The 24,653-nt window shown below is 33.3% G+C and overlaps 3 protein-coding genes and 1 pseudogene across 7 annotated transcripts; 1 reads left to right on the top strand and 3 right to left on the bottom strand.

The window, feature by feature from the left end:
• Nucleotides 1–990: 990 nt before the first annotated feature.
• Nucleotides 991–3,993, bottom strand: LOC21407432 (annotated as a pseudogene).
• Nucleotides 3,867–8,437, top strand: LOC21407431. Of its 2 annotated transcripts, XR_002902310.1 has the most exons (6): nucleotides 3,867–3,959; nucleotides 4,410–5,371; nucleotides 5,468–5,541; nucleotides 5,948–6,092; nucleotides 7,354–7,866; nucleotides 7,995–8,435. XR_002902310.1 is itself a non-coding variant. In XM_024166320.1 (5 exons), exons 2-5 carry the CDS (start codon nucleotides 4,487–4,489, stop codon nucleotides 7,777–7,779), a joined length of 1,530 nt encoding a protein of 509 aa, XP_024022088.1. In that variant the 5' UTR covers nucleotides 3,867–3,959; nucleotides 4,410–4,486; the 3' UTR covers nucleotides 7,780–8,437. The 2 variants fall into 2 exon arrangements, 1 of the variants encoding a protein (XP_024022088.1); XM_024166320.1 differs by having other exon boundaries at nucleotides 7,354–8,437.
• A 2,249-nt stretch (nucleotides 8,438–10,686) lies between these two features.
• Nucleotides 10,687–15,975, bottom strand: LOC112091821 (vesicle transport protein GOT1). Of its 4 annotated transcripts, none has more exons than XR_002902315.1 (8): nucleotides 15,695–15,975; nucleotides 15,523–15,604; nucleotides 15,325–15,416; nucleotides 15,108–15,188; nucleotides 14,430–14,527; nucleotides 14,249–14,330; nucleotides 11,232–11,321; nucleotides 10,687–10,988 (listed from the first exon to the last, which is right to left on the bottom strand). XR_002902315.1 is itself a non-coding variant. In XM_024166344.1 (8 exons), exons 3-8 carry the CDS (start codon nucleotides 15,551–15,553, stop codon nucleotides 11,283–11,285), a joined length of 423 nt encoding a protein of 140 aa, XP_024022112.1. In that variant the 5' UTR covers nucleotides 15,554–15,578; nucleotides 15,695–15,736; nucleotides 15,832–15,975; the 3' UTR covers nucleotides 11,107–11,282. The 4 variants fall into 4 exon arrangements, 3 of the variants coding, with proteins under 3 accessions (XP_024022112.1, XP_024022110.1, XP_024022111.1); XM_024166344.1 differs by lacking the exon at nucleotides 10,687–10,988 and having other exon boundaries at nucleotides 11,107–11,321; nucleotides 15,523–15,578; nucleotides 15,695–15,736; nucleotides 15,832–15,975; XM_024166342.1 differs by lacking the exon at nucleotides 10,687–10,988 and having other exon boundaries at nucleotides 11,107–11,321; nucleotides 15,695–15,736; nucleotides 15,861–15,975.
• Nucleotides 15,976–18,043: 2,068 nt separating this feature from the next.
• LOC21407430 lies at nucleotides 18,044–24,546 on the bottom strand. Its single transcript, XM_024166348.1, has 7 exons — nucleotides 23,746–24,546; nucleotides 20,913–20,968; nucleotides 20,216–20,325; nucleotides 19,931–20,090; nucleotides 19,246–19,338; nucleotides 18,859–18,990; nucleotides 18,044–18,276 (listed from the first exon to the last, which is right to left on the bottom strand). The coding sequence occupies exons 1-7, from the start codon at nucleotides 24,461–24,463 to the stop codon at nucleotides 18,238–18,240; spliced, it is 1,308 nt and encodes a 435-aa protein (XP_024022116.1). The 5' UTR covers nucleotides 24,464–24,546; the 3' UTR covers nucleotides 18,044–18,237.
• Nucleotides 24,547–24,653: the final 107 nt, after the last annotated feature.

Genomic DNA, 24,653 nt, shown 5'->3' with positions numbered 1-24,653 from the left:
TCGTAGAACAGGTGACACCATAAGCATGAACTTCTCATAAGCAGCCAAAAGTAAAGCCTGTCTTAGCTTCTAATACTCTTACGAACTGAATTTATACTACTGATTCACTATATTGATATTCGCTTCTCATAAGATAATACATGACTAAACTTAGTTGAGGACGGACAAACCTTCATCTACTGATTTGCTTATATTTTGTCCGGAAAATTTCCTACCAAACCGCAAACCTCAACTTTCAGCGAACCAATTCTGGTAAACATCACACTACACACTCTGATAGAAAGCACAAACCTCCACTGTTCTCTCAATTTCAGCACTTGTAAAGATTAGTCTCCCAGTTCTCTTTCAACAACTTGAATTAATTTCTGCAGGAGGGTTAAAACTTTCGTTAGTCATAGAGTTAGAGGAGCCGGGAACAGAATCTGAGTGATCCGCGGCAACTGAAAGTGAAACTTTCCAGAGGCGAAGGTCGTATCCAACGCACAGCCATTGGAACTTTGTCGACTCCGAAAATGGATTCCCTCGTCTAAAAGTGGAAACCTTGAAGAGGAGCAAATAATGTACATAATAAAAGCAAGAAGAGGCTTTAGATAATACGTGACAAAAAAAATGCAGACCCAGCATAACATTTTCCTACAATTGCGTTGGATTTTGAGAAAAATAGAATATTAAACAAAAATACAGAATTCTATATATATGTGTATTATATAATTTCCATGACAAAAAATCTTTTGCCTTAAGAAAAGAAAAAGATTAAATCACTCCATTTGAGCTCGTCAAATTCCAAAAATTGTTCCAAAATTCAAATATCGATTAACACGTGACTTACTATATATCCATCCACAACCAAAACAAATAAATAAATAAATAGATGCAAGTTCAACTATCAAATTTAGCATAAATTAGGACAAAAAAATGAGCATAACAAATAGTGAAAAAGAAAAAAGAAAAGAAAATGAACATCCTAGTCCTAGATAATCCCAATCTGAATTAAGCAATGTACATGAACGTGTTTGGATAATCTATTTGTCTCTCAAGATATTCACGTGTGATTAGATCTTCAATCCTCTTCTTAATTAGTTTAATATCAGGCTTAAACACGGGGCTTAAGAGCCAACGCACTCTATCACCAGCTGCTGATACCCCAAAAATTTCCTGCTCTTCATAATCCGCATTATCGCGGCATCTATAGCGCCTGCATTGGCAATGGAATCCTAATCCTCCTCATCCTGTTGTTGAACTTCTCGTTAAACTCGAAAACATTGTTTAGTTAGACGGTCGCCGTGTTTGGTATCTTCCTACGAATCTTGTACTTGGGAGCAAGACAAAGAATGAAGTAATCTGATCAAGTCCTAACCGTCTATGTTCAATTCCGCTCTTATTTTTGAATAGCTTAACCCATCAAAAGCATTGAACAAAAGAAGCACAAGAGCGTGATATGTTGACGTAATTAGCCTCAAACTTGAAGACACCTTTTGAATTCATTTTGACTTTCCTTTGCCAGTGTGATATCATATCAGTCAACATTGCCTCCATTTTTTATGTGAACTGAACGCCATATTGCTGCTTTCGTTTTGTCAAAATGTAATTTTTGCGTTCTTGACCAACACTTTTGGAGAAAAGCATGTTTCTCGGAACAACCATTTACATATCATGTCATGGACGTGTCATGAAGCTCAATTATCTTCATCACAAGACTAATACTGGCACCATCTTCAGCATTTAACTGAACCAACAGTGTCCTTCCATTAGTAACACAACATTTTCGCGACCGGTTCAAGCTGTCATTCGTGTACTTCACGGTAAAGCTTAAACGCTCTTGAGAGATCCTCGATCTTATCATCGCGAGGCAAAAGCTCGAGATGCCGAATCCTCCTTTACCAGCAACTGTGTCGCGTGAACAACCAACAACTCATGTTGGACTCTCGTCACCGTGCAACTTTTGTTTGGTACTCGCATTCAAGTAGCAAGAAACTCTCTCTTTCTCTCTTCTCCAGAAGAGTACTAATTACTTGTATCGTGTCCATAACTGCCTCAAAGTCCTGCTTGTAATTCTCCAATTCTCGTGTCTCCATTTCCACAAGCACATTCACAACATTCTTGAGTAGATAAGCCATATTTTGTCAACATTTTCCTGATCTCCCTCGCGATCTTTCTCGATCATATCGATCATAACATCAACGACCATTGCCTTCATCTCTAAGTAAACCATGTCCCTAAAGCAGATTACCCCAACTTCATGCAACGTGGGGCGCAAACTCAACGCAACGTAGAAGCGGTCGAGGTAGTTGAAGAAGTGCGCAGGAAAGCCGTCTCATCATGACCTTATTATAGTTTTCCCATCTCTTCACCAACTCTCAAACAAAGAAAACACAACAGATTCTCAAATAATAATTCTAACAAACTAGAACAAATGCAAAATTAACAAAAATTACAAATCAAAACACAAAATTCCGAATTTGATATGACAATCAAAATTCCAAAGAATTGCAACCAAAATCCGAAAATGCCTGGCATTACAATTAGATAGGGAATTTGATAATCGAACAATCAAAACAACATTAAATTCTAAATTCTAAATCCTCAAAAAACTCATTTGGAAAAAAATTTAGCAAAATTTCAATTGCTCCATTACGGTTTCTAGAAGAAATAGCTCGTCATAAGCATGTAATGTCGAGAAGATGAAAGAAAACTGGAAAAAAAAAATGAAAGGAGATGAGAAAATACCTTCAATAATTCGAAATCAGAGATTACGATGGAATTTGGACAATCGAAGTTTGAAATTGGAGATCCAGGTAGAGGCGCGAAGAAGGAGATGGAGGAGGAAGTGAATATAGTCTGCTATTGAGTGACAACGTTAAGAAGAAAGTGATGTCTCAAGGCAAAATAGGAAAGCCAGGAATAATAATTAAAAATTTAAATCAGATAACTAAATAAGATAGTAAAATTTTAATATTAAAATTAAAATTTATCAAAATTTTTTAAATATTATAAGAATAGAAAAATTTTATATTATTTTTATATTATTAAAATAATGATTATATTATTATATAGTATAAAATATAAGAATTGTCTCTGGTCAGGCACTTAAAAAATACTGATCAATCAGACACTTGTATAATTATGTATAAATTGTGTATATTTATACATAAATTATATATATTTACATGTAAAGTTGTGTATATTTAACATGAAATACAACAAATCAGTCAATATACATATTTTCATGCTATGTGTTCACTAATTGTTATAAAAAATACATGTTTTGAGATTAATATACATTGTCGTTTCTTATGATTTAACATATATGATTTATATGTAAATATGTATGATTTACATGTGAATATACATGATTGCACAATTATACAAGTACCATGTAAATATATACAACTTACCTGTAAATATACATAATTCATACATAATAATATAAATGTCTGACTGATCAAGTACTTTCTAAGTGTCTGACCAGAGACCTTACCGTAAAATATAATACAAAATATGATTTTATTATAATTATTAGAATTGTCTCGAGTTTGATGCTTAGATTAGATTAGTGCGATACTTGTTCATTTTTATATAAAATGTGTATATTTTTTTAAAAATGTGTATATATTTTTAAAAATAAAATATATTTAAAAAAATATACACATTATAAAAAATATATACATATTTTAAAAAAATATACAAATATCAGACCGGAGATTTTACCAATAATTATTATGTTATTTTTGTTGTATTTTTAATATTTTAAAATTTTTGTAAAATATCAAATCAAACTAACGGACTGACTTGAAGAAACAAACAGGCCCTTAATGCCTCATTTTCTCTTTTCCCGAGATGATGAAGAACCAAAAAAAAAAAAAAAAAACTCCCGAAAGAAAAGAGAAAAGGAAAAGGACCCTGCAAATCGTCGAAAGAGGGTGAAAGAGTGGCTGACGTCGCCAGCGTAGAGCCGACTGGTTTGGTTTCTTGACCCTCGTCGTTGTTATCCATGGATACTCGAAAATCATCAAATTTTTGTTATGGGTTTCTTCAAGATCTAATTGATAATTCAAATCATTGCAAATTTTTTATATATACAGGGTGCTAGAAACTTCCAAGTCATTTGTAATTTTTTCGTTTTTTTTTTTCATGAGGAATTTGAGTTTGGTGGAATCTGGGTTTAATTATTGTGAGTGTGACCTCTGGCCCCTTTTTGTCGCATCAGTTCCTCTTTCTTCAATAGATTCCTGTTCAACACCAACAAAAAAAAAAAAAAAATTTTTGTTTTTTTTTTAATTTCTCTCTCTCTCTCTTTTTTTTTTTTTTTTTTTTTTTTTTTTTGTATTTATGACTTTGAATTGAATCTTTCCCTTTATATATGTGATCTCTACTTTTATATATGTAATTGTTTTCTTTTTATTATGTAGTGGCAGTCCTCATAGAGTGAGAAAACAAAAAAGAAGGGACTCAGCATTTCTGGCATTCATTTTGGCTGTTATGTGAAATGGCCAAAACAGTAGTAGACTTGAAAGTTTTCAGACGATATACAAGATCAACATCAAAAGCGCAAAATCAAAATCGTCCACACTCATCTCTAACTTCAGCCAAAAGAGGTTTGGGTTCAGATGCCCACGATCAAAAGCTAAATCAAAATCAAAATCCCCGACACCCATTTTCCTCTCTAACTTCAACCAAAAGAGGTTTGGGTTCAGATGCCCACGATCAAAAGCAAAATCAAAATCAAATTTCCCCACACCCATTTTCCTCTCTAACTTCAACCAAAAGAGGTTTGGGTTCAGATGCCCACGATCAAAAGCAAAATCAAAATCAAATTTCCCCACACCCATTTTCCTCTCTAACTTCAGCCAAAAGAGGTTTCGGTTCAGATGCCCACGATCAAAAGCTAAATCAAAATCAAAATCCCCGACACCCATTTTCCTCTCTAACTTCAACCAAAAGAGGTTTGGGTTCAGATGCCCACGATCAAAAGCTAAATCAAAATCAAATTTCCCCACACCCATTTTCCTCTCTAACTTCAGCTAAAAGATCTTTGGGTTCAGATGCCCACGATCAAAAGCTAAATCAAAATCAAAATTCCCCACACCCATTTTCCTCTCTAACTTTAGCTAAAAGATCTTTGGGTTCAGATGCCCACGATCAAAAGCTAAATCAAAATCAAAATCCCCCACACCCATTATCCTCTCTAACTTCAGCCAAAAGATCTTTGGGTTCAGATGCACAAAATCAAAATCAAATATCCCCACACCCGTTTTCCTCTCTAACTCCAGCCAAAAGATGTTTGGGTTCAGCTTCAACATCATCTGCTCAAAAGCCCCAAACCCCCTTTTCCTCGCAACCTTCTGCCATTGTCTCTGCCACTGAAAAAACTGTAAATTCCCATAACTTTCTCTTTCCATATGTATGTATGTATATGTGTGTGTATATATAGTAATGGAAGTTATTGAATGTATTTGTTATTGTGTAGGTGTTTTTGAAAGATTGGTGGCTGATAAAGGTCAATGGCAAGGGCTTGGCTGTTGGAGGCTTTGCTTGGAGATTGTAGAACTCTTTTATTTCTCCCAGTTTGTCATTTACTACTTCGGCCTTCTGTTTAGTTTTCAAATGCAAATGAGAAGTTCTTTTCTTCTTTAAATTTCTTCATTCCAGATGATTAAAAGAAAAACCCAGTTGGGAATTGGGAACTGTTTCATGTTTTGTGAGAATTCAAGTCAAAATTATGGCGTAAAATTTAGTGAAATATAGTTAAGTTGGGAATTGGAAACTTTTTCTTTTTGTGAGACTAGAAATCTGATCTGGTTTTCTTTTTGTGTGCATCTTTGCAATCTCCAAGTTGAAACTTTTTTTTTTTTTTTTTTAAAGAGACGAAAATTCTCAATAATCAAAGAAATCTGGAGAATCTCTTTTTCTCATTACTAAAAAAGCACCGACTGTTTTCATATTACAGGGGTCTAGGAGTAAGAGAATATAACTCTCCAGTAATTTTAAAGAGACATTGTGCCACCACTCTGGAGACGTCTGATGGCATGACAATTTCAATCGATGGTTCATTGAATATGTCACGGACTCATCAGAATGGGTTTCCATATGAGGTATTGGATTTCTTTCTTTCTTCCATTTGTTGAACGTCCTAATAAAATGCTCTTTCGGGTCAGAATGCTGGTTAAGAACTGAATCGCGCTATTGAAAGCTAACAACTTGGGGAAGAAGGTTTAGCTTGAGAAACAATGCTACCACACCTTACATGGATCTTGCCTATTGTACCACATGATCATTTTAATCCTTCCTTTAATATAGAAATTCAACTCTGCTTATAAGGATAAGCTCTGGTATTAGGGATTCCTTGTAAATCTCAATCAACCAAATCGACCACATGATGAGCATGTAAGCCTTGCAAATGGTTCTTGTCTGACATAAAACGAGCGAGTTTGAAGGAGTTGTACTTTGTTTCAGGCTTTTTGAAATAAACATAGGAAAATCCCAGTTATTGGCATTTTTTAATAAATATTAAAAAAATGCAATTATTGGCTAGTGCCTAGTAGTTATGTTGGGCTGTGTTTTTAAGTCATTTGCCTCTCAAGAATCTTGGTCTTCCATAAAGGGGGGTTTTAATCCCGTTAGTGATAAAACTAGAATAGGGGTTTGCTTTCTTTGCCCATCCGCCGGAGAGGTGGGCAGATTAAACCTTACTGATAACTCAGCAACAGATTTAGAGGGTCAGAATAGTGGGTTTGTTTTCTTCACCCGTGCATGGCAGATTAACCTTGATAAAGGTTGAATTGTCTAGCACCTTTACTTCATGTTTCAGGCAATAAGCGCAACCTTTTTAGTTTGCTTTTCTTTTATTTCATTCTAGAATTGTTTCATTTTTTTTTTTTTTTTGGTTAGAAGATTTTGAAGAAAAATTATCTAATTCAACGAATATGCGCAAGGCCTACATGCCATCCACCTCACAACCATTCTCCATTCAGTTCTTCAATTCTCGATACATTGACCTATTTGATTTATCTTCGATTGTTGTTTTTGTTACAGCTTATTGTTTTCTTCTTCCTTCTTTCATTTTTCTTTTTTTTTTTTTTAAAAAAAAAAAAACCTACTAGGGTTATAGGGATAGGAGTGGAAAACTCAAATAACCCCGGGGCGGCCCTCGTGGCATATGGATCCCTATGCTACCCACATGAAGTGGATTCATAAATTAGTGTTGGTATTGTTTAGAAAATGTTTACACTAATTGCTCAGGCCAACAATTCAGGGATAGATTTTGTTGTTTGAAGCTCTCTTGAAAATATATGTATATCTATAAATATATTGTATCAAGTTAAAAAGTTTGGGTTGTATGCTCTAATATGATAGGTATGCGTTCAATTTCTTCATGGCTTTCCGTATAACTGGGAGGAGCATGCCGATCTAGATGTCTCGAAAGGGACTTGTGCTGCTGCCAAGTCCAACATACTTTTGGCAAAAAGCGAGAATAATTCGTTGCCATCTTTGAATGATCTCCCTGTGAGCGCGGTACGCGATTATTTGCTGTCAACTTTGGGACACTCTGATGATGATTTGCTCATTCAGAACATCTACAATGATATGCCCGGAACGTCGAGGAACGAAACTTCCGAGAGTTCCGGTGTGTCAATGGATTCAAAACCCAAAAGAAAGCGGTCGGCTTCAAAACCCAAAAGAAAGCGGTCGGTTAAGGAGGAATCCTGGGCTAGATATATTCCAACTGCACAAGACAGGAGTGTTGGTGTTTGCACAAGAAGCATGTCTAGAAGAAAATGATCCATGAAAGTTAATCTAAGAGTTGGAAGACAAGAAGTAGGAGGATGAAATGCTATGTAAATGATGTGGATGTTGTCTTATAATAAGGTCGTCTCTTTACTCCATTCTTAATCTCGGAATGGTCGGGACGCTAAGATCTCTCCCTCCTATTCGTTCGTGCTTCACACTTGTGAATCACTTTACTCGTTAATTTATTCTTTTCTTTTAAGTTTCAGGGAGGATGTAGCTGCAATTGAGACTGTAGTTGAAGTTCTCAGTCCTTTGAAGATTGATTTGACCTCGAGTCCCTGACCTTGAGCAACTCTTTATCGTGAGAAATTCTGTTGACTGGCTCACGTAGTACTAGATAGATACTTGACTTCCTTCAGCTTTCAAGACAGGAAAAACATTCCCTAGAAAATGACTGACTTTCAAGAAACGCTCTTAAGAAGTAAGTGCCACCATCCAACACTATGGACTTTTGGTCGATTCACTGAAATTTCTTTATCAACTAAAGAATGTAGAGTGACTTGACAATCACTAAGGGTACTTTTAGTCTTAATAGCACTCCATGCTTTATTATCCAAATTTCGAAAAATACAATCTTTGACAACATTCACACGTTGAATAGTTTAAAATCCTTAATATGTACTGTAATTTCTAATACAAAGTATTAGACCATATTGATGATTTAACCCACTTTATCAGCATTAGGGTCGTGTTTGGAATTTATCTCATTTTTGTTGTTCATGTTTTTTGAGAAAGAAAAAATGAAAACGTTTTAAAAACGATGTTTGGCGCAATAAAAAAAATGAAAATGAAAATGATTTTCTAGTTTAGTGTAAAATGAGAAATGAAAAATGATTTTTAGTCATTTTCATTTTTTATTTTCGTTTCTCCTCTCTCGAGCAGAGAGAGAGAGAAAGAGAGATATTAATAGGTTTTTTATACTGAAAATAATCTCTTGATAAAATTATCAAACACATTTTTAAAAATAATTTATGTCTTAGATTGAAACCGTTTTCAGTTTCATTTTCATATAAAAAAATAAAATCATTTTAGAACGAGTTCTAAACGCGCTTTTTAAGTGATTGATATTTGGGTTGGGGATTTAAATCTTAAATTTTTCTAATGAAATCCCAGAGCATCAAATAATGATGACATTTGGCTTGTGCCCATTTTTTCATTTTTCTCTTTTTTTTTTCCTTACTCAAAAAAGATTGCTAAGTCGTTCAGTTGCTTAATTAAGAAATATAACCTAAACAATGGGTGTGTGTGCAGAACAAACTCAAATTGAGGAAGAACGTGAAAGTGATATTTCAATATCCTATACTAAAATTGACAAATAACTTCTAAAATTTTATAAAGATAATCACATCGTAACTGAAATTTTTATATATAAAAGGAAAATTTTTACATATTTTAGTGCTCAAAACTTAAGAACTAGCACTGCTACTAATTCAATGTATATTGTCATTTTGCAGCGCAACATCCAAATTATTATTATTATTTTCTTTCTTTCTTTCTATGCTGTCTAGACTGGAGTAGCTTATTAATTGTTGTTTTTTATTATTATTATTATTTTTTTACTGTTTCTTATTTTTCTTTTGGTACTTTAGAATAGCTTTTTGTTGCAAAGCGCAAATTATACCTCAGGGCACCGAAGCAATTTGTTCGAGTACTCCTTAAGCATGAAAAGAAGGAATATGAGATTATCATTCCAATACATTATCAGATTATTAACAATCAAGTAAACTATCTATTTACTCAAATAAATTATAAATTTACTAACGAATTACGGACATAAAATTAATATAAAAAAGTTGCTGTTATTTTATATATATATATATATATAAGAAGAATTTAAATAATTTCTATGGAACTTTTAGGCAACTTTTTTTAGTGCTTCTCGCTGCACCGCGTATCAAAACATACCAATTAGGCCACCACTCTTCCAGGTGATTTACTCATATAGCAAAATTTTGTTATATAAAGTTTAAATTTAGCAAAAATTTTAAAATATTACAAGAAAAGTAAAATTTTATATCATTTTTATGTCATTAAAATAATGACTATCATTATATAGTATAAGATAGGATATCATTATGATAATTACGGTCATTTTTGCTTATATTTATAATATTTTAAAAATTTTACTAAATTTCAAGTGAAGGTATAAAATTTTACCATGTAATATAATTATCACAAAAATAAAATAATATATAATAAAGATGCCCAGTTCCGGAAATTTCAAGTTCACAACCATTGGCATTTTTTTTTTTAAAAAGTGAAAGAAATTTGAGGTAAGCACTGAAAAAATAAACTACCGAAAAAGTTTACTTTCAACAATTAAATATGATATTTTAAAAATTTTACTAAATTTCAAGTGAAGGTATAAAATTTTACCATGTAATATAATTATCACAAAAATAAAATAATATATAATAAAGATGCCCAGTTCCGGAAATTTCAAGTTCACAACCATTGGCATTTTTTTTTTTTTAAAAGTGAAAGAAATTTGAGGTAAGCACTGAAAAAATAAACTACCGAAAAAGCTTACTTTCAACAGTTAAATATGTATTAAAAATTATATATTCTGCATACAATTTTAATATAGTCTAATTTTAACTAAATCTAACAGTTATACCGATAGGAAGGCCCTACTACAGAGAGAAGTTATACCGATAGGAAGGCCCTACTACAGAGAGAACAAAAAGAAACCTTTAAAGCAATACCAGAAAAAAAAATAGTTGATTGTACAATAAAAGAATGAATTAACCACCAAGCAACATCTTGCAACAGCGAGAAAAACATTAATCCATATATCCATGGTATCCAATCTTGTAACGAAAAAAATTGTAAAATTTCAAAAACTACATGAAAGTTAAAAAAAAAAAAAAAAAAAAAAAAAAAAAAAAAAAAAAAAAAGAGAAATCCTTGGATACGACATCATTTACCTGCTCGCTAACGACAATGTCTAACTCGGAACACATCCAAGACAACCAAAAAAAAAAAAGTTTATATACTTTTTGTTTTGCTTTCAAGTTGATCTCCAATCCACTCCATATATTTCATTAAGAGTAACTCAAAACGCCATGACCAAAAATAGTGGTGATTTGCTGATAGAAATGCAGCCACATGGCATCAAAGTCTGCTTGATGAAACAGCTTTCCATCACCAAAGGCTGGAAATTTAAAGTTGCAGATAACAGCTGGAAGTACAGATTACAGCTGGAAGTACAGATTAATCAGTCTCCTTTTCTTTTCTTTTTTTAAATCTCTCTATTTTCCATTTCTCACTCTCTTTTTTGCTTTTCTTTTCTTTTCTCTTCTCCTACTTCTACACAAATTTTTTTTTATCAGAACCCATTGACAATCATAGGATGAAAGAAAAATTTCTACTGTCAACAGAGTTAGAAAAAGGGCAAAATCATTATGTCCAATCTGAAAGTTTCTTTTTTTACAAGGACTTACAAGTGGGCCTTCCCACAATCTTGGGGTGCACTTGTTTGTTTCCTTCCCAGCTCACACAGGCACCCGTCTGCCCCGATGGCGATCAAAAAGCTGCATCAAGAACGAGCAGGTGACTGACTCAGTTCGCTACTTATATGGAAACCAAATAAAAACAACAGCACACACAAAAAGACTTAAGAGGAGTCCAGACTTTATATACCATGACCAATGCAAAGAGGCATGCATGCTAATGCTATATATAGCATGCTACAGCGAAAAATGCTAAATTTTAGCACACCAGTTTCGAAGCTGTGCTTCAATGTTAAAACACAATGCTATGTCGAGTTTCATTCCAATTTTTTTCTCAAAACAAAACACCCAACTACCAACTATCCAATTAACATACAAAAAATTGCTTATAGTGGTAAAATTGAAATTTGAGGGACAAACTACAGTTTCACATATGCAATCCTTAGTGCCAAATTAGCATGTGCTGAGCTTTATGCTAAATTTGGCATTGGCATGGGAAGTTAATGTTTGAGAGAGTGTCAAAAACATAGAACTAACACTTCACTTCCTTAATCATTGGCATCCCCTCACCACCCTTACCGTGCACATGGAGTATTATAGAGCTATTTCTACATGAAACATGAAACATGAAACCCAACAATGCGATCACAAATGGATAAAATCTCAAACAAAGATGAAATATTTTGGCCCTAACAAATGAAAACTTGTGAAGCTAACTCGTTTCTTTACATGCCAACACCAAGGGCTTCAGTTTGATTGATAAAATAGAACCTAGGCAGTTAATATTATGCTCAAAATTTCAAAGCTACCAACTAAAGACACTTGCATGTTCTTATTTTCCTTAAAAGTTCTCACATCGCATTTACAATATCTGGTGAACTTGAAGGGATTGTATCAATAAGGTTTTAATATATACTTAATTTTTTCTTTTCAATGCTGACGGATTTGATTAACCTTATTTTATGAATAACCTTACTTTGCATGTTATGCAAAAATTCGTGGAGGACAGTTTCCTCTAGTTCTTTATCCTCATTGACTCATTCCATTGGCAGTAGTTTCTGTTTTCTACAAAAAGTTACTTCTAGAAGATGAAATTTCTTGATTAGAATAACCTCAATACCAAAGATCCCTACTACCTATACGAGATTAACTGAACAAAAAAAGTTGTTGCCCCGCCATACTCAATACTTTTCAAATTTGAAAATTAATAATTATTTTACGAACAAGACATTTTATTCTCTCCACGTTAGAATCTTCTTTTATTTGTTTCATTTTTAATAGCATTATTTACATACTAAAAGAAACAGAAGTTTCAAATCTCAATTGGAAGATTAGAAAAACTACTAGATAAAATATATTCTACAGAACTATAACAATGATATAAAAACCTGAAACTAATGAACCATCCAATTCCTCCAACTAAGCATAATAAAAAAGAAGAGACAATCCTAAAACTGTCTGTGAATGTCCCCATAAGAAGCTAGATATATAATTCTTTCACAAGGACAACACCTAAATTGCGCCTTGTATAAAAAATTCGGATTCTGCTATTGCTCTCCATCCAAATAAACCACAAAGTTGCCAAAACCAAACACTTCCACATCACCTCGTCCTTTTCCTTTTGCTAAAACCAAAGTCAAAAGGTCTTTCCACCAATAAAGACCCAAAAGTCTAAGCAAATACCAATTCATGCTTCCTTGAATTTAACGTTCTATAACATAGAACCCTGGTCGCTTGGTACTTCACAGTGCAATAACTCATTTTCAACAATCTTTTCTGTTTCTTAAAAGAAGAAAAGAAACGAAAAAGAAACAATGGTCACAACATCACATCCTGCTATCCTAGTTCCATTAATTGATAAGTTATCCAGCAATGTACTTGGACTAGTTCACTTCATACCTAATAAGTTGATGTTCTAAATACATCCTCCATTTTACATCTTTGTCATAACAATGGTCACAACATCACATCCTACTATCCTAGTTTCAAGATTCATTAGTCGCCATATTTCAAGCACTCAGAAGTCAGAAATTTTTTTTTAAATAATTTCTAAGCTACTCTCCATAGGAACATGGTACATCAGAGACGATGCAATCCTCTATGCAGGCAATATTACTAGCGGTGATCGTCTAAATATATGACCCAGGTTTAGGTAACTTACAAACAACACCATGATTAGTATTGTTTCCAAACATACATCATACAATGTAAGGCTGTAGAGAACAGACTCCATTACGTCTTTCTTCAATAGGAGAAAAGAGATTTAAACCATTAAAAAGTAAATTAAATAAAAGATGCATAACAAGTATTATTGTCTCTATTATATTTATGGCCAACTATTTGGAGCAACATCTCTACTTGCTAGCATTTCTAATTACTTGCAGCGTTACCCATCTGAACCGCATTTCGTAAGAAGAAACCGGTGTCTTTTTCCCTCTACCAGAAAAACTTCCGATTTTAAATCTTCTTATACCAATTAATAGACCATAACTAAAAGATTGAGACTAATTACTAATTTTCAACACTCATGATTTTGAATTCTTTGTTCTATAATGAATAGCATAATTTTAAAATTCACTCTCTCCAAAGTCCAACAACAACCATGCAAATGCCAATAAACTGAGACAAATGGTCATACGATCGCTCTTACATAAAAAATAAAAAAAAAAAAAAAAATTAAAAATTAAAAATTAAGTTTTTATGCTATCTCTATGTAATCATAAGCATAGTGTAGAATACCACATAAGAAACCTATATAATGCTCATAGTTAACGTATGAACACTATATGTGTATGCATATATGTGTGTGTGTTTCTGTGGGTGGGTGCATGTATAACAAACTAAAACTACTCTTCCATTCAAGTGTTCCGATGAGCATTCTGACGTAAATCATGTTAAAACAACTATTTGTTTGAAGATTTTTTTTTTTTTGGTCTAACGTGACTTTTACAGATGGTTTAGAGAAAAGAATGTCTTGCAGAGAGAAATTAGTTCAAATACAAACATACCGATCTGATGTAAGGCTGTTGAATCAACCACCCAAGAATAGGTATCCTCTGCAGAAAAACAGCTAGTGTGGGCCAGAAGCCGCTGAGAAATACACTCAATCAGCAACTTTCAGAAAGGGTAGAACAAATTACGGAATTAGTACATAGATTTTCATGAAATGAAATCAGATACCAATCATACCTGAAGAGTACAATGAAACCGTATGCCTCCAAAATCATGCCAAAAATGGGCCATCCTATAACTACCAAGATGAAGCCAAGACCAAACGATATTGTTCCCTGTAAAATCAATCAACAAACAGAAACCACAAGTGAAGAGGAGATGTAAATAGATGGATAATTGGCTTTGATAGAACTGAATCCCTAAACTACTAATATTTAATACTATACGGTTTGGTCCCTAAACCTTTTTTTTCTTGGCCAATTAGTCCTTGAATTTTTTTTTTTTTTTTTTTTTTCATTTCAGGAATTTCAGTCCTGACAATAAAATTTAGGGCGCATATATAAAATTTACAGGAGGTAATCATGTGCTCATGACGTGATAACTTGAAATTTTACAAAACAATCACATAAGACATGAACAATTCTTTTCACGCCCCCGAAAACGCTTGAACAGAAAAAGAAAAATTGTGCATCTTATGTGACTGTTTTGTCAAAACATCAAGTCATTACACAATGGACAAGGTGACATAGGAGGACCAAAAATCCCAAAAAAAGAAAAAAGAAAATTCAAGGACTATTCAGTCAAGAAAAAAGGTTTACAAGCCCAAAAAGTTCAGGGACCAATAGTGCGAAAAATCATAAATGGATAACTAAATTTGTGGATATACTAGAAAAGAGAGATTGAAACATGTTGAACCTTGAAATTCTGAGGTTTCATGAAAAATTGCATAGTGGACTTAAGTCCAATGGTAAGAGTCACCCCTGAGAAGAATAGGATCTGATCAAGTATCCACAAAGAAATAAAGTCAGCGTTAAAACAGATCTCAATTATAGTATGAAATAAATAAATCAATCAATCAATCAATCAATCAATACAAGCAAAACATACAAAGAAAGAATCAAAGTAAACTTACATTTCCCATGGCAAGTAATCCCTTGTCGAAGAAGAATATAATTCCCAGAAATGAGAAGAAAACCCCAAATCCCGTCAATCCTATTCCAATCTCTGTTCCATTTCACAATTACGACAGTTAATTTATTTTTACTATTAAAATGCCAAATAATTTCCAGAAAAAATTTAAAGCAAGAACGGAAATTCAAAAGTGACTCACTTTTCCGATCATTCATTTCGAACGAAACCATCTTTGTTTGCCGAAGATTCGCTTCTCTGCACGGAGAAACAGCGAATCAAACCTAGATGGAAACGAAAAAACGGAATAAGAAAATTTAGGCTTTGGATTGAGAAATCGAAAGATGTAATGGTGGAAGAGCAACGAATCAAACCTTTTTACTGAATCGCAGCGATCGAGACGAGCAGTGGAAAGTCTGCAGAGCAGCAAATCGGAATCGAAAAGTCGGTTAGTCGATAGAAGATCGGATCTGAAGCTAAGCAAACGAGAAAAATGAGAAATTAATCGAACCGAGGTTTTTGATGCTGTGATTTTCCTACCGTTTTCTCGGAAACCAAACGAAAGAACGATAAGAGTAGAGAAACTGAGAGAGGACGTCAGAGAAAATGGTTGTGAAAGAGCGTGAACCAAAAAAAATTTGGAGCTCTTTTTTTTTTTTTTTTTTTTTTTTGAGGAAACTCTTTTCTTTTCCTTTTTTTTGAGAGAGAGAGAAATGTGATTTTTTTTTTTTGAAAAATATTTCAGGCCAAAAAAAATAGTGATGTTGGCAAAATTGGAAATGAGGTTTTCAGGAAGCTTATTGTTGACTTGTACAAATCAGTTTAAGCGGCATTTATTGGTCGTTTGGTTTATATATTTAAAATTATAATTTAAAATTATTTTTAATTTATGTGTATTTTTTATAAAAAAAAATATTATAATAAATTATAAATTATGATTTAAATTATAGCACGAATACACTAATTAAACACATTAATTTTATTTCATGAAAACTTATATGATAAGCAACATATAATTTCTTTTTTACTTTTTTAGAATAAGTATTATGTAATTCGAATGGGGTATTTTTAGGCACTAAATTGCATCATAATCATAATTATTGTATTATATAAAAATCAAAAGGAGTAGTATCCAAAATCGTTTGCATTTTACTTAAATATCACTCTTACCCCGCTTCTTATATAAATGTCTAAAACACCTCAGTATTTTAAAATTAAACTCAAAATACTCCTGAAGGAATTAATTTTTTTTAATATCAAGATTACCTGTCCTAACCTTTGTTAAATATAAATAAAATCAATCTAAAAAATGAAAAATTCTCAAAATAATTAGAATAGTTATTTGATTGGAATATTCATTTGAACATTTTAAATGTTTATATAACATTTTAGGTAAATTATATATAAAATAACATTTAATATAAATTAGAAAAGGGTAATCTTGTTATTTTTTTAAAAATGTAATTGCTTCAAGGTATTTTGAGTTTGATTTTAAAAACACATAGATTGTTTTGGGCATTTACATAATTAGAGAGGTATAAGTTTAAAATTTAATTGCTTCACACAAGATTTTTATATTTTTGTTTATAATGGGCACATCTATAGTGAGGGCGCTATTTTCCCCACCAATAGGATACAATCTAAAGATTTCACTGATCTCTATCACACCTGATTGTCATCTAAGTACAATAAAAATACAATAAAAATAATTACAGAAACAACCTTCATATTTTACCAAAACACAACTTCCACTCCTATATTCTAAATAATGACAATAATATCCTTTATTTTACAAATTTCTCACAAAACGAATCTTACATTTTTCTTAAGAAAATGATTACAACACATTTTTCACATGGTGGTGGATATTTCAATCCACTGGCCTAATCTTCGCTGGTGTAGACGGCGGGGGGGGGGGGCGACAAGCGACCCGCGGGTCCCAGACGGAGGAGTAGAGCAATAGCCGTGGTCCTTGAAAGCATGGACATCATAGAGCTTATAGTGGCGTCGATGATGAGCAATGAGGAGGGAGTCGCGGGATCAAACCAAGCAAAGTCATTAATGTTCGACGGTGTCAAAGGAAGAGAGTTCAGAGATGGTTGAAGGGAAGGTGGGGAAGAGAGTTAAGAAGAGAGGAAGAGGGTGAGAATAATAAGATCATCACAAAATGTTAATGCCAATACACATTTGAAATGTTGTAAAAGTAGAGTTTTAGGTTCAAAATAATTTGAACACAACAATACTTTAATAATTAACTGAAAAAGTTAATACAACAATCAATAATAATTAAATACTTAAGGGCAAAAGTCGAAGATCTTGCATTAAGTTAATGTTCAAAATTTCTAAATATTACCCCCAAAAAAAAAGTTCGAAATTTCTAAAGAGAAATTCAGAGATTTTTTAGCTCTTTAATTTTGGCTTCTGAACAACTTCACAGCACATGAATAACCTATTCCACCAACCAAAAAGGATTTTCGTCCTTAATAGTCCCTGAACTTCTCACATAATAGCAATTCAGTCCCTAAGCTTTTTTTTTTTTTGGACTGATCATTCCTTAAAACACAAAATATACTGGCAAATTTTTTTTTATTGGCTAGAAATCTCAATATACTCAGCAATTAAATCATAAATGGTTCAACATGTTTTAAAAATTTGAGCTTTTCAAGAGGAAAATAGGACGTTCCATGTAGTAGTTTAATATTGCTACAATTGAAAAGTTGAGAGATTCAGAAATTTATTAGCTGTTAATTTTGGTTTATAAACTAACTAGGGGGCATAAATGAATAATAACCTGTTCTACTGACCAGTTAACAAAAAAGAAACTGAAATAACGAACTAAACCTATTTAGTTGCCATGAATTCAATCCTGAAAGAAACGAATTTACAGCTTGCTAATGTTTTTCATGTACTAGCTCTTCTACTGTTGATCGCCGATATAATAAGTAGGAGATGACATCTGCACATAATAACCAAAACTTCATTACTTCCTAAAACTAGATAATAAATATCTGTATTAAATTAATAAAACAAAAAAAAAATCACTCAGAAAAATCTGAGACCTACAGGCTACACCTACCGTAGCCATCTTTCCTCACAAAGTCAACTAAATCTAGAGGCACAAAGTTTTCTTTTTGCTAATGCACGAAAATATTAGCATAGAGTAACCACCAGTGTCATCCCTAACCACCCCTAACCGCCGCAAGACGTTCCAACCTAAGCCGACCAAAACCAAGGTATCATTCGGCTATTTCGGCTTTGTAGATTCCACAGGTTGTCTCGACCTGCATTTTTCAGCAAGCTGAGATCATTGCTCGGCCGGCACCCGGCATAAATACTCCAATTCGCCTCAACCCGTGGAATGAACAGCTCTGGTACTATTAAGTTTCCATGTGATGCTCCGCTCCAGTTTTAGTTTCTATTGGCCCAGTTCATTTTTCCCCCTCAGATATAAATCATTCCATGAGATTTGGCAAATAACACAGCCAAGTTTGGCTTGAGAAATAAAAAGGGCAGGAGAATATGGACCAAATAGACTCACCAAACCCAAGGCTTCCGCTGCAATTTTCCGACTTTGTTCGTCACAAAAACCGACCAGCATATTCATCAAAAACTCCCTCTGCTCTAGTTTCAGGTGCTTTGCCAGGCCTCGAGCCACCATCTCCATCTCAGGCTGCAGATTTACATCCGTCAAGATTGAAATCAGAATCAATACAAACAAATATTATCAACGAAAAAAAAAAAAAAAAAAAAAAAACTTGAAACGAGGAAGCTTCTGTGAAATACGAGCACAAGCCACAATGTGCTTGACATTTATCCAAGAGCATTTCAAAACGTACGAAAAAATTCATAAAAATCAGTACTAATTACGGTAATTCAAAATATAAACACAGCCACATATTATTCATGATAAAAACATAGCACATACCGAGGACTCCTCTGGAGGGAATATTCGCAAGATAAGGCATATCTTTGATAGTTCCGACATTGCTTCATCATGCTTACCTTGCATTTCCAATGCCTGCAATCAAAGGAGTTCCTTATGAAAATAATAATAATGTTTCGTTTTTTTTTTTTTTTGAAAGGATAATAATGTTTCATTTAAAAAAAACATTTTCAGTAAAAGGAGATATTCAACAACAAGAAAAGGAAAAAAAAAAATTTGCTAGACATTCTCAAAAGAGCATACTTTGACAACATGCTCCCAAATCAATCACTATCTTATGGATCTTAAGTTTTTTTCTTGGGGTGCATGTTTAAATCAAGCACACAGATAACCTATAACCCTTTTCTTTTTCTTTTCTCTTTTCCACATGGAAGAAATCCTCAGATTTGAAAAAACACATGATAATGTCTATATGATCTATTTGACAGTATGTTCTTACTTAACATGTAATTGGTCCCTAGAAGTCTATGAAATCCAAAATCTTTGATTAAAATTCATCATACAGATAATTTCAATACTAGCTGAAAGTTGGTTTTAGCAAGCTACAATTGCAATGACACATTTTTACTGATTCTTTCACAATCTGTCAGAACAGCTATCATGTTTTTGTTTGTTCTCATATGCCATCCAAGACATAGTCAATCATATTCAAGTAACAAGGATTTACCCAGGCTTGTAAAAATAGTGAACGTGTCCGCGCTGCCACTGCAGCAGACACAATTCTCGCGGCACGAGTATTTTCGAGCCCAATGTTTTCAGCAAGACCAGCAATAAATTGCCGGATATCTTCGCCATCAATCTGAATAAGGGATGAATAAGTTGGTGCCCTGCGCAATTCATAAACAGGTTACATCACCAGGAGATATCAAGCACAAATTAAAATAGGTAATCGGACCGTAGAGATCCCTAAAGACTTGTCCAAACAACACTACTCATAGTCATAGATCATCACCTGCCACAAACATTTAACATAAACTCGACAGCTGTGCGATAGAATGAATCCCGTGTATTTGTCGTATCAAAGGAGACTCGCACTCCTGATGTCCTGCATATTCGACGTAACTGCTCACACATACACGGAAAGGGCACATAGCATGTGTCACATATTCACATCATTAAATGTACGAAGTTAGCAATCTATGTTTAATGTCACAGAAAAAGGGTAAAATCAGAATTCTTGAATAAATTATATTCTTTGTTATGTAAAGGACATAACAACGAATGTTTCATCACATTTAAAAATTTGCAAAGAGATAAAAAGATACAAAGTGACACAAAAAAAAAAAAAACTGAAGAAACCAGCACACAAATCCTAATAATATTATTCAAACAAATATACAAACAAGTAAACAAATAACCCATAGAGTGATCAATGTGCCCATACATAAATCTTAAATGAAGAGGGAGTAAGTACCGAAGTAAAAATAACCGACGGAAAGGGAAAATCATGCACCCAAAAAAAAAAAAAACCTAAAACTAACTGACCCTAGTAACAACTAGAGAAACAAGCATATGCAAATCCACTTAAATTGACCAATATCTCCATGCATACAAGAGAACATGCTCCCTATCTTTGTGTATCTTAATTCGCATAACTAAACAAACAATAGATATCATTTCCATAAAATTTGAACTTTAAAAGCACTGACTTGAATAATATCATCTGCTACAATGTCCTTTCCGCTCATTCTATTGTCCGTGATTGCTGGAAATCAAGTGGATGAGTTGCGAATTGAAGATGTAAAGCATTACCAAAACTTTGCAAAATGTGATAAATGTCAGTTTTTACCTACAAAATGCAGCGAGGAAAAATTATCTTAAACCAAGTGAGAAATTACAATTGTAAGAATAAGTATATAAATGCACCTCAATTCATCTTAAACAATATTCAATGACTAGAAATTTAAAGAAGTGCATAATAAACCTAGATTTCAAAGGTGAATTGCTTACTCCTATAGTTTTAAGTTAATCAAGGCGCATTTGTCTTGTATTTTGGCACAATTATGGATATCAAAGCACATTGGATAGTGTGTTCTGTTGTCAAATATATTAATAATAAGAATTTCAGAATGTTGTACTTTCCGGCACATCAGCGAAACAACTTATGGCGGAGAAGGTGGTTGCAACCTTGCAGTACGCCGTCACCAAACAGTTTTTATATTCAGAAGAAACTAATTGGGATTTTGAAATTTTGATTTTCACTATGGCCGCTACTGCTTCTATATTTTTTCGACTGATGTTTGATGGCAGTTTTTTTTTTTTTTTTTTTTTTTTCAAATCCATGTAGTATTTTCTATAAAAATCAATACTGTAATCTCCGATAAGTTTAAGTAACATAAAACAAAAATATTCTAACTATTACCGTCATGTGTTCTGCTATATTTTTATTGATAATTAGTTTTTTTTATGATTAATTTACTAATTATATATATATATATATATATTCGTTATAGCGACATATTATGTCACTGATTAATACTGAGAGAAGTCTACTAATATTATGTTATCCTAATTATTATTTAGGGTCTAGTCCTATAAATAATTATGTACCATATAATATTTTATCAATAGTTAATATATTATTATACTTGCAACAGTATTGGATTACAACTTATTTAGTATAAGTCCCTCTTTCTGGGAGTTTTTTTCTCTCTCTTTACGAGAGTTTTAATAGTTATTTGAAAATATCAATAGTTAACATCCTTTTAACGGACGCCTATGAGTGGGTTAAAATTTTATTGGAGCAATCACAAGATAAGTCTCAAATGTTTCATTTTATTGATTTTCAATTTCTTTCAAGTATATCAATTTATTCTCATACTCATTAAAATTATTTTTATCCTCAAGTTCTATGATGGTTGCGTCATCTTAAAGGATACCTGGACTATGTTGTTCTAAATTTCCAGTTTCTGGAGTCTGATGCATTCGCAATCATCTAAGCTTTGAAGAAATTTTCTTCCTTTTGTAATGAGTTTTAGAGTGTTATTGCCAAATGCATCTAGCTTATTATCTGTTTTTCCAGGAGCTAAGTTATGCCATGTGTATAAAGAAACTAATAAAGCTGCCCATTTTTTACTACTTATGCTCTTAATATAGATGATAAGCTAATTTGGTTGGAGGAAACTTAAACACTCATATGATCGGTTACTATAACTCAGGGCCGGCTCAACCATGAGACAACTTAGGCAATTGCCTAAGGCCTCAAGTTGAGCCAAGGCCCCAAAATTACAAATGTAAAGGTCTTCCAATTAAAAGGCCCTTTTTATTTTGATAAAACTGAGAAAAATGATTTGTGTTTGCTATATCTATAAATTACAAATAAGATGAAAACATTAAAAAAATTCATAAGAAAGGATGTGGATTTTGTATTAAAAAAAAAAGGTATTTCTTTACTTAGAAGTAGATTTAAGCAATCTTAAGTATGTGATAATATTTTTGTGTTATTATTCAACTTCAAGAAATTAAAGTCATTGGATGGAAATGCAATATAGAGGTAGTGTTCGCCTCTTAAACAACGTTCTAAATTACGAGATAGGACAAATATTCTACTATTGACCGTTAGAAGAAAAACAACAACCCAACTGAAATTTTGTTGTTATTATTTTTGAAGCGAAACTGGAGCTTTTGTTAATCACGAATTCTAATCCGATTGAAAGTGTTTTTTAAATGCGTAGGTTGCTTTTATTAGTAATTTTAGTGAATTACTACTTCTCCAAAAAGAGTTTTTCTTCTTTTAGAAAAACTATTGAATATTTTTGTAACTTCTACGTAAGTTTTTAAATTTTAATTGATTTAAAAAAAATTTAAAAAGGCTCCTTAAAAGTTTTTGGCTTAAGACTACAAAATCGCTTGAGCTCTGCTATAACGGAAGCTTATTCTTATTAATAATAACAGATTCTAATCTTAAAAAAAAAAAATATATATATATATATATATATATACACACACGAAGATCTCACAAAAAATTATTTTCTTAATCATCTAGAGTTAGATCTCGTTCATTTCATCAATTCAATTTTAAAATTTGAGTTTTGTTATATCTAACTTTTTTGTTACAATAAAAAATTCTCACATAAAATCACATCTCAACTCAAATTAAAAACTCGAATTAGCAAACTAAATAGACCCTTAATATACTACGGCATTGTAAGTCATGACTCAAATCATATTGTTATAGGGTATTCTCTCACAAAACTTCAAATTAACTTTTTTACTCGTATTTTTCTCTCACGCAGTTCAAATCATGTCTTTTTATACCGTATTTTTCTCTCAATACATCGTCCCGTCGTTCCATTTTAACAGTCAACGCTCGTAAATTTGTATCATCATTTCAGAATACTTGTAACAAGTTCATCAATCAAACATGAAAAAGAAAAAAAAATAAATCCATAATTAATGCAATGGAAATGAAAGGCTAATAGAATGAATAAATGGTAGCATAATCAACAACCAAATTTCTGATTTAAAAAACAAGCAACGAACCTCGAATCAATCTGTCGGCGTCCCTCTGATAATCCTGCTTATCAAAAATTCCATCGGAAGAATCAGAATCCCAATTTTGCTTATCCAATTCCAAACTCGGCCACCATTTCGGCAACCTCTTCTCCCTCGAAGAAACCCTAGTCTCAGTCCCACCAACAAGACCCACACCTTCCTTTGCCGCCGACAACGGACTACTCAAAGCTCTCCGAGTAGAAGAAGAAGGCCCCGGCGGCGTCCTCGCGACGACAACCTCTTTTCCTCCGAGACTCCTGTCCCTCCGCACAACCACATGGCCGCCGCCACCGAAAGAGTGGGTCCTTTTGAAGAGCAGCCAAAAGAGGGCTCTGAAGCCCAAAACGACGACGCAGGAGAAGAGGAGGGAGTTGGCGACGAAGCGGAGAGTGGAGCGGCGGCAGGAGACGAGGAGGCGGCCGGCGTCGTCGAGGGCGACGAGGGTGCGGAGGTCGGTGAGGGCGTCGTCAGCGGAGGCGATGAGGCGGCGGAGATGGGAGTTGGAGGAGGAGAGAGAGAGCCGCTCAAGGTCGATCACCACCGCCACGTAATTGGAGTTGGAGGAAGATGGATTTGAAGAAGAAGAAGAAGAGGGTTTGGAAGTGAAGGAGGAGGTTTTTCTTCTTCTGGAGTTTCTTCTGCGATTGGGAGGGCGAGGCATGGAACAGTGGAATTGAAGAAGTCTTGGGCATGGAATGGAGGTCATGTATGCAAATACAACCACTCCAACGAGAAAACGAGAGAGAGAGAGAGAGAGAGGAAAGACGAAAAGGCATGGAAACTAGACGAAAAGGCATGGAAACTTGAAATAAAGATAATTTCAAGTTGAAATGAGGTATTTCATTCTACCGATTTAAATTTTTAATTTTAATTTTATTATAATTAAAAAATTTTAT

The sequence above is a fragment of the Morus notabilis genome, unplaced genomic scaffold (assembly GCF_000414095.1).
Source record: "Morus notabilis unplaced genomic scaffold, ASM41409v2 Scaffold212, whole genome shotgun sequence".
In the NCBI taxonomy this organism is placed as follows: Eukaryota; Viridiplantae; Streptophyta; class Magnoliopsida; order Rosales; family Moraceae; genus Morus; species Morus notabilis.
Note: the sequence above shows the minus strand (reverse complement) of the source record. Positions and strands in the feature narration are given on the sequence as shown.